The sequence below is a fragment of the Phaethon lepturus genome, unplaced genomic scaffold (genome assembly GCF_000687285.1).
Source record: "Phaethon lepturus isolate BGI_N335 unplaced genomic scaffold, ASM68728v1 scaffold17337, whole genome shotgun sequence".
Lineage (NCBI taxonomy): Eukaryota > Metazoa > Chordata > Aves > Phaethontiformes > Phaethontidae > Phaethon > Phaethon lepturus.
In genome coordinates, this window is record NW_010554211.1 from 5,713 (window position 1) to 16,046 (window position 10,334).

The following is a 10,334-nucleotide window of genomic DNA, read 5'->3' on the forward strand; positions in this document are numbered from 1 at the left end:
CATTTGTAAACTGCCCCCTGCCATGAATTGTCATCAACAGCCTGTGTTATCTGCAGAGGTCTTCTGCATTTTGAGATAAGATGGCATATGGTGGGCTATGCTGCATTTATATGGTTGATGTAGTGTTGAAGAAGAGAATATCTAGAAATGCTGAAAATGTTGGCATCAGTATGGTGGTATTTGTTGGAGATGGATGCAATTAAAATAATTTCCTCCTCCTGCACGATGTTTTTTCATTCCATCCCTAGCTATAAAGGAGGATTTAAACTGTGTAACACATGAATAGGTTAAACAGATGGTGACCTTTTATTATTTATTAATCAGAGCAATGCATGCTATAGCATGCATAGGAGATCTATACTTCAGAGTTACAGCTCTGTGCCCCACTGCCTGATTCAACATCAATTCATTCATAATCCAAATGTGATAAGGCAGGGAATAATGAGCCTACCTTTGGGTTAATAACTGGAAAAAAGCTCTTTGTATGATTTTTGTATCTTAAAATTTCTAACTAGTAAGATACTCTATGATATCAAATTTTCTAATAGCAGAGTTCAAGTAGTTCTCTAAAATGGCCTCTTGTTGAATGTGTTTTTAACTTACAATGTTTTTCATGTCCAATACCACTGGCAATTGCAAAGCAAAATGCAGACTACTTCAAAATAAATTTAATCTGCACTCTTCTTTTATGCCAATTAACTCCTTTTCCGATCCTTCCTATTTTTAAGAATAAGCAGAAAAGAGGAGGAGAAGGCAGGAGAGAGATATGACTTCTGCAGCCACTTCAAACTGATAGAAGCTAGTACTGCCAAATGTTTTTTTCCTTGAAGGCTCCTTTTACGCCAACACAAGCATTCGTGCAACAACTGCTTCAGCTTAAAAAAAAACCTTGTTTTTTTTTGAAAGTTACAGTTAACTCAGATCAATTCTCCTGTCTAGTTCTACTTTGCAGCTGTTTGAGTGCTTATGCCAGCACAAAAGAAGCAGTGACAGGAAGATGAGTCTGCTTCCTTCAGCATCAGTGCCAGTTTGAAATGACCACAAAATTGCCATCTAAGTATGCAGCATAAATGGCAATTATGTGTAGAAATAAAACTATTCCTTCCACCACATGTACTGTCTAACAGATATAGGTATCAGCACAGCATTTGTAACTGTGAAGGGATTTTTACTGCCTCAGCAGTAGGAGTCCCTTTTGCCACCAAGATGGCATACATCTGAGAGAAAAGGTTGTCCAAGACAGCTTATTCAGGCAGGCCTATTACAATTAATGTAAAGCAAGTGATGGCAGAGACCTACTGTTTTACTGAAAAATATGTGCTGATATAAATGAACTGTTTAGACAGATTTCACTGTTAGCTGAAGTAGTTCACTATCTGATTTTAAACCAGTTCCAATCTTACTAGCACCACAGAGTGCTTAAGCTTGCCATCAGAGCAGGAGTAAAACATACTCTTTGCTAAGAGTCAACAGTTTGTCAAATGCTTTTATGTGACTGTTACTTTAGAAAGCTCTCCACAGGCCTCGGGGAACCGAGTATGTCCTACTTTGTAAAGAGCCTGGCATGTTACAAAATTGATGCGCAGGATTCTGGGATGTTCCTTTCAGTCACCAATACCAGGTACATCAGGCTGTCCAAAAGTGACAAGAACTAGCAAGAGCACAGCACTGTTGATCTTTAGCATCTTGCATAGGTTTTCAGAGCATAAGGACTTGGCTATGTGGGAAAGACAATTTAGATTAGATGTGAATTAAAAGTATTTAATCCAAATTAATTCACATGTGGGAATAAGAAGGAGCTGTTTCATATTAACTCCATGTTTAAAGAAGCCTGAGGAAGACTTTAAGTGGGAGGGAGAAGAGAAGATCTTACTCAGCTGTGAGAGGCAGAGGGACAGAGCCATCACCTTCACCACTTTATACTTTGCTATGTGAATTATAGGCCAAATTCTGCCATTACAAACACTGAAGCAACATGCCTTCATGTGAGTCACTTCTTTAGGTATGTATTGCTCTAATGATCATGATGCATGGTCAGCAGAAGTCAGCTGTATAACTGTAATGGAAGACTGGGGAGTTTTCAAGAATGACAGTTTTTCCTTGACTCCATCACAGGTCAAAACACTGCAACTGCTTGCCAGCTCTTTCTGCTGGACGTTACTATCCTTCCAGCTCTGCAGGTTGGAGGATCATGCTTAATTCCTTTCAGGCAAAGTCAGCCAGGTTATCTTAAGTCACCTTCTTTTGCTATTTGAACTGACCCAAGTGACTCAATCTGAAATGGATAGAAATTACTCATGTGACTTCCTCATTCCCCTTCTATCAAGGGAAATTCTTTTATCAAGAGTGGTACCTGCAGTTATTTTCAGCTGGTGATGGCAATACTTTGAATATTTATTGCTGCTTTATGACCTTCCAAACCATGCCCTTGAATCAACTTTTAGAAGAGCCGTTGAAAACTGTTAATTTGCACCATTGAGAAAAATAATAGCAAATGAGAAATAATTAAATTCTGTGTCTGAATAGTTTATTTTCTTTTCATCCATGCTGCATGGATAAAGTAAAGATCTAGAAAACAGAAAGGCAGGGTGGTGTGAGAGAGGGAACCCACATTTACAATAATGATCATTCCTGTCTGTGAATGTTACTTTACAGTGCAAATGATCTGTGTGTTTTACTGTATGCTTTACGTTGGTCTGAATATTTTCCTTTAGAAACCATGCCCTCTATGTGATGAAGCTAAAGAAGTGCTTGAGCCATATAGGAGAAGGGTAATGTATTGCACTACTGTATGCATTTTCTATATAGAAAAACAGTTAATCAGGATTCTTCCTTTGTAAAAGAGAATTGCTTGGATTTTTTTGCAATCATTATCCTTTCATGAGTGACCTCTTCAAGACAATTTCCGCACTGATTTCCACAAAACTCATTACCCAAATCATTTTGCAACAATGCTACTCAAAGGAGTATTGGCAAACTAAAGCAATATACACCTTGTTGCAGTAGTTTTTAAAATCACTGCTTTTGTAAATACTATTGCCTTGCCTGATAGAGGGTTTTGCAACTTTTAAGAGGCAGGTAATGATATCATTTGGGGAGGATGTTAGTAAGTGGGGCTTCAAATGTTTGAACTATGTATGATTGCAATTTTTGCCATCACGGTTTTGATCTTTTTCTTGAAGGAAGAAACCATTAACAGAGCATTAAGAGGTGTTGCACTCTGCTGCCTAACAGGCAGCTGTTGTGTTGCCATCTGCGTATGTATTGCGGTTGGCACTCACAGAAGAGCAGTTCTGCACAGAGGATCAAGAATACCATCCTGGACTAGAGAGAGAGTCCTTTGCGGACACGCAGCCAACAATTGTGGCTGCATACATTTGTTACCCACAGAATGGGCAATTCTGTACAACATGGAAGAATAAATCCAAAACCACCAGGAAAACAGCCTTGCATTTCTGAAGAAAATACCCATCAAAAGACAAGGAGGTATTGTTTTTCAGCGTCCAGCAGGTGCTAACATATTTCTTTTCTGTCACAGTTTATTTTGCAGGAGGTGGATATTACCCTTCCAGAGAACTCGGCGTGGTATGATAAATACAAATATGACATACCTGTTTTTCATTTAAATGGGAAGTTCCTAATGAAGCATCAAGTAGACATTCAAAAGTTCGAGGACCAGCTTATGAAGCTGGAGGTGCAAAACGATGGAAAGCAGTGAAGAAAATGCAGCTGCTGTGGTGTGGATCTGAAAGGTCTGTGCAACATAAATTGTGTGAAAAAGCAATATTCATTATCTGGCCTTAGGTTTCTTGGAACGTATGATACCAGTACCCTAAAAAACTTGAGTGACTTTTATTGTATGTTGCATCAGTCATCCATCCCAGTTGCACCAGCAGCAATCTTTTCTGTACTGTTCATTGGCTGTTATCCTAGACTGGCTTTTCATTGACAGAATAAATGCTGCTCCATAACAGCAGATAAAGTGAAATGTGTTTTTATTGGGTTTGCATGGCAAGGTTTTGGTAGCTGCAGGGCTGCAGGGGTGGCTTATGTAAGAAGCTGCTGGAAGCTTCCCCCATGTCTGACAGAGCCAATGCCAGCTGGGTCCAAGCAACACCCGCCACTGGTCAAGGCTGAGCCTATCAGCGATGGTGGTAGTGCCTCTGTGATAACATATTTAAGAAGGGAAAAACAACCTGCACAATGGCAACTGCAGCTGGAGAGAGGAGTGAGAATATGTGAGAGCAACGACTCTGCAGACACCAAGGTCAGTGAAGAAGGAGCAAGAGGAGGTGCTCCAGGCACTGGAGCAGAGGTGGTGAGACAGGCTGTCCCCTTGCAGCCTATGGAGCTTCACACTGGAGCAGATCTCCACCCGCAGCCCATGGAGTACCCCACGCCAGAGCAGGTGGATGTGCCCAAAGGAGGCTGTGACCCTATGGGAAGCCCATGCTGGAGCAGGCTCCTGGCAGGACCTGCGGCCCCATGGAGAGAGGAGCCCAGGCTGGAGCAGGTTTGCTGGGAGGATTTGTGACCCCTTGGGGGACCCATTCTGGAGCAGTCCGTTCCTGAAGGATGGCACCCCATGGAAGGGACCCAGACTGGAGCAGTTCTTGAATAACTGCAGTCTGTGGGAAGGACTCATGCTGGAGAAGTTCATGGAGGACTGTCTCCCATGGGAGGGACCCCACACTGGAGCAGGGGAAGAGTGTGAGGAGTCCTGCCCCTAAGGAGGAAAGAGCAGCAGAAACGACATGTGATGAACTGACCGCAACTCCCATTCCCTGTCCCCCAGCGCCGCTTAGGGTGAGGAGGGAGAGAAAATCGGGAGTGATGTTGAGCCCAGAAAGAAGGGAAGGGTGGGGGGAAGGTGTTTTAAAATTTGATTTTATTTCTCATTACCCTTCTCTGATGTGATTAGTAATATATTAAACTAATTTCCCCAAGTCAAGTCTGTTTTGCCCATGATGGTAACTGGTGAGTGATCTTATCCCCTGTCCAGCTGAGGAGAGGAGTCATAGAGTGGCTTTGCTCAGCCAGAGTCAACCCACCACAGTGTTTCAAGATTGTTAGTATGTGTAAGCTGAAGGTCTGTGAGAGACTTCCTTGAAGAAGTCTAGGAGTCTAAGCACTCATTTGAAATGGAGAAGAGGCCATGTACTGTAAATGAAAAGGACACCTGATTAAGGACAGCACACTCTTACCGATACGACCGAAGCAGAGTCATATCTATAGAACAATAATCACAATTTGATATAGCTCTTACTAACACATGAACACTGAATTGTTTATTTTTCTGCTACTGAGATGAACGCATGTTGCTCTTAAAGTCTACTTTATCTACCACAGCAAGCTTTGAGCTCCTTAGTACTTGAGTCATTCCCAGTAGCAGGAAAAAATAAAAACAGAGTGAATTACAATTGAGCCAAAAGAACCAAATCTGTAATGAAAACAGCATTTATTAACTCCAAACGTCTTTCTGAATGCTGCTAATCTCAGAGTATAAAATGAAAGTAAGAAACCCTAAGAGTGTCTTAAAAAATTTCGTGGTCTAAGATACGGGACTTCTCTTTTTGACTACGGTTATGTTCTTAAAAAAATCCATGCTAATCTATGGCCTTTTGCCCTGCTTAGGGGTGCTTGTGGCATAATTCTCCATCATTACAAATCCAGTGAACAGAGAAAACATATTTCTCTTAACGTTGTGGGAAAGGTGCTTGGTCCTATGGACTTGAGTTTTGTGGTAATTGGGTCCAGTCATGGTGCTTTGTGACAGAAAGGGATCACATTTCAGTTCTGTCTGCAATACAACTGCGAATCCATTCATCATGTGGCAAAAATATGATTTCATCAACGGTTACTGCAGTTCTGTTAGTTCATCATTGCCAATACAGGGATGTGAGGTAGACAGACAGAATGCCTAAGTTAAATATACTTTCAGGAGGAGAAAGATTAAGGAAAAGTCAACTGGTTTAAGTTGAATAACCTGTAATAAGCACTGGAGAAAGTTATTGGTGCTTTTGATGTACTTAATAGATCCTTTAACACAGAAACTAATCCCTACCTGCTGCAGTCTGTTCTTTCCACCATGGTGGTATTCAGTCTTCTAACATCACTAGACAGATGTGTCTTCACAGGTAGGAGAATTCAGACACAATACCCAGTTAGAACAGCAAACCGGAATTCACTAGGATTCATTAAGGACTTTAGCTTTTGCAGTATGGTTCAGTAAAAAGCTGGCTCATCTGCTGTGGTGAAAGTGGGCAGTTCCTATATGGCCCCATCCTACAGTGTCTTTAGCATTTGACGGATCATGTGCAACCCAGTTCTGATGTATTCTGCAAGATGAAAAATTTCTGGGCAGTGAGAAATTAAAACTTTCTTCCAGCTCAGCAACTTGAGTCCATTCAAGAAAGGGTCTGAAGATATCCGAGAGTTCCCAGGAGGGAGAGCTGTGCCCCCCTATATCTAACTATACCCTGCGCTTTACTGGACTTCAGAAACTACCATTTCATAGCACTTCAGCCCCCTCAAGAGGTCTGCAGAAAGAGAGTGGCATCAAACAGGATGGATTTACTAGATTTGCAAGAACTAAAGAGACGCTTAGAAGTTTAAGTTAAGATTAACTTAAATATAAGTTTAATCTCCTTAAACCTGTTTAAGGCTTTTCATCAGCAATTCAGTAACTGATCCAAAACCAAAATTACAGCCAACCATTGCTTCTAAAGGAAAACTCTCATCCTGACTTTAAGTATGCAGTTTATTCTTTTTGTAGCCTTACTTTACCTTTAGAGCCTGCTGCTTTACGCTGTACAGGAAGAGTTGAGGAGATGTTTGTTAAAACCAAGCTGAAACTTCTCAGGAGTAAGTGACTGAACTTTAGTAACTCAGCAAAGCATTAAGTGTGATGCTTTCCCCAACATGAGAAAAAAGCAAAAGCAAAACTTGAAATAGGAAGATGCTTCTTGAATTTTATGTTGCAGCATAGCTTTGTCCTATCCACAGTGCTTTTCATCACCGTTGACAGAAGAACAGGACCCTAGAGACAACAACTTCTATACTTTCTGCAGTTCATAATGCTACAGCTCAACTTCTAAGTGTACCACAAGCTACTGTCAAATAATAGGTCTGAATTACCTCTGTATCAGCAAGCAAATACCATTTGCTTTCCTTCTATAATCTGAGATGGTTTCGGACACCTGGGTTTTTCTTTACTGAGGTTTTGTAGTGAGAGAACTGGCATACAGCACTTTTCAACCATAATTCAAGCGCTTTTCTAAAATACTCATTATTATCTCAAAGATAGGGAGGACAGCGGTCATGTGGACTTGCCCCATTTCCCAGTATACGTCACTGACAGAGGGTGGAATAGCCATCGGACAGCAATTTGCCTTCATTTTATTTTTAATAAGGTCTATTTTGGGAAGGAAAAAAATGGGAAGCTGAAAGCAAACTTCTAAATCACATAGAAGATGATGAATCCCTTGTTCCTTATTCAGTCAGACTGTGGAAGTTTTCTTCTGTAGCCAGTGCCAGATTTTTCTTTTCCTCTTTACTTTGTAAAGTGAATGATAACGGGATTTTCATAATAGCTTTTTTCTATGGTGTAGCCTTTATGAGTGAGATGGAGGTTTTCCGTTAGTTCTGGCCGTGGGTGCTAGTTGTGTATAATGTACAGAGAAGTAAATGTAAAGAAATGTATAGTTGTGTATAATGTACAGAGAAGGGGTGGCTGCTTCTTCCAACTCTTCTTCTGGTGTACAATCAAACACAACCCTGTGTTGTGCATGCCTCAATCCTGTTTTCCCTGTCAACACAAGTAGCAGCTTCAGGTGTGTGAAAAAGGTCCTTGTAGACCCATGTGCAAGCAACAGGCCTGGACTTCAGGGTAGATGTTCTATGGTATGGAAAGATGACTGCCAGACATTCCTCTCCAAACACCACCCTGTCCTTCCAGAGCCAAAACATGGGATGTCCTGCCCAAACCTTCCAGCGGTATGTGGGAGCATGTTACTCTTCTACTGTTTTAAGGGAGTGGAAGCCCTATTCTCATGAGTCTGGACACAAAGATAGGAGATGGAAACACGTCGATATGGAGTGCTGCTGGCACACCTCAGAGAAGGAGCTGTACTGTGATCTTTTCCGGATAAAAATGCTGCAGGACAAGGTGATGAGCAAGAGGCTGACAGTTGATTTTGGACCGTGGGTGCTACGGCAGGTATCTCATTGCAAAATTAGGTTGTGTCAAGGTTGCTGAAGATATTATTCCCTTCTCTGTTACCTTCTCTGAGGAATAAAAAATACTGAAGTAAAAACTCCAGGAGGCCACCTTCCATTCCAAAGCCAGCAGCTCTGCTCGGTGGAATAATAAGGCATTTGGTGACTATCTTCAGATGTGAACACTAAGAGTTCACATCTTCTAAGTAGTAGATCAGACAGAGGAGTGTTTCAGCATTATCTTCCATTACCCTGCCGTTATCAGTCCTAAAAATAGTCATGTGAATTTGTGATCCCATGGGCAAAATAATTTATTAACCTCAACGGGACCAGAATTTTACCTCAAACACTTAACTACTTTCCATCTCCTCTGACATGTGGGGAGACTGAACAAGTGCTTGTGTGACTTAGCATGACTAGTGGGTTTGCCCCCTTCATTTTCCAAAAAACAAGAAATGATGTATCATACATAAATTTAAGGGTATTTTCTTCTTTTTGAATATAGTAAATGCAGCAGGCTCCCAGCATATGCATCTCTCTAATCAAATGTGTTAAAAGTATAAACTTAAACTGGGAAGGCATATGCCCCTGCTGAATTTATATTTATGGAGGCATATGCAACTTTGTGAAAACTGGCAATTTACTCTTTTGACAGTGAATGTTGGCAGGAGTGCAAAGCCCTGTAATGTACTATCCCTGTAATGTAAAAAGAGCTTAAATACAAGATGAACATATTTCCTATTTCTGGCCAATTAAAAAGCACATACATAATGTCCTATCTTCTTCCAGTACCTATAAATAGCAAATGCCCACCAGGCTTACTTGCTTACATGTTCTACTTCTCTGACTTTATTTGTGTCTTTAAATTACACACAGTACAATAGAAAAGGTTGTCTCATTTCTTGAAGAACAGCACTCCTAGCACAGTGTATTCCCATCCAAACTGGCTGGTGATAACGTAATCTCAGGTTTCCTCCCAGCTCTTTGAAGAAAGCTCTTTCTGTAAAGTATGGTTCTCATTTATATTGTATGCTTTATCTCTCTTATTAGCATCCAACTCCCCAAAATAACAGAAAATTGTCATGTAGGCTTAGCCAATTCTTTCAGAATTAAATAATACTTTCAGTATTAAACTGTGTTTCAGTCTTGTGCATGCACTCATCTTTAATCACACAGCCATCTGGATTAACTACGAGTGCAGCAACACGTGGAAGTAAACAAAGCCACATGTGCAAGTGTTTACAAGATCATAGCTCATTTTTTTTCTCAGTAACAGCATCACTTTCCAGTTAGGTTTGCTCTATACTGTACCAATATAATTCCTGTTTTCTGTCACGTTCTGCTGGCAAGAAGGCTCTGTTCCATTCTTGTGAAGGTGCTGGATGTTGGATACCCAAACCTGTGTTCTTGCAGGGCAAGACTGGAGCTGTGAGATACACTTAGGCAGGAAAATTTCAGCAGTTAGAGAACTCAAGCTGAATACTGACTTGTGCTGTTTTGGCAAAAGGCATGGTTAAGAACAACAAAACCACCCGCTGTCCTCTACCCTCACCTCTCGTAGCATTTCAGATCAAATTCTAGTTCTTGGTCTTTATCATCAGGTGATACATGACACATGCTCGGGATGTCAAAAGGGTAAAATGAGTTCCTCCAGGAGACAAATACTCTCAAGTGTCTGTCTTTGTGGAATGAACTGCAGGGACTGAGGGCACTCCAAACCTTCCACATTTTTCCCTGATGTTGCCTTCTGGAGTGTACATGGTTCATCAAAACTCTGTGCACAAGATATAAAATAAATCCCCCCCAATCATACATACACACAAATCTCACTGCAATGAGACACAGCTACACTTACTTCTCCTGGGGAGAAGATGAAAGAACAACATGTGATATGCATTGCTGGAATGCACCTAGATACTATGGTGATCAGGGCATATAAAACTGTCAGCTTTAATTCAGGGCTTTACTATAGGCCATATATTCTCAGCCTGTCTTCTAAAGAAATGAGAGTTGGACCATCTAATCATGTACCAGCTCCATTTTTTTCCTTCCCTTCCCACCTTACTCTATGACTCCTTCCCAGGAATGTTTAATCCAGAGACCAGTTCAACAAAGTT

At 41.0% G+C, this 10,334-nt stretch overlaps 1 protein-coding gene across 1 annotated transcript in view; it reads left to right on the forward strand.

Annotated features, from left to right (window-relative positions):
- Positions 1–3,718, forward strand: part of LOC104624421 (chromosome unknown open reading frame, human C5orf63) — a 4,429-nt gene extending 711 nt beyond the window's left edge. The window contains exons 2-3 of the mRNA XM_010291785.1: positions 2,715–2,771; positions 3,539–3,718. Coding sequence (XP_010290087.1) covers positions 2,715–2,771; positions 3,539–3,718 — 237 coding nt within the window. The remainder of the gene's footprint in view (positions 1–2,714; positions 2,772–3,538) is intronic.
- The last annotated feature ends 6,616 nt before the right edge of the window (positions 3,719–10,334 follow it).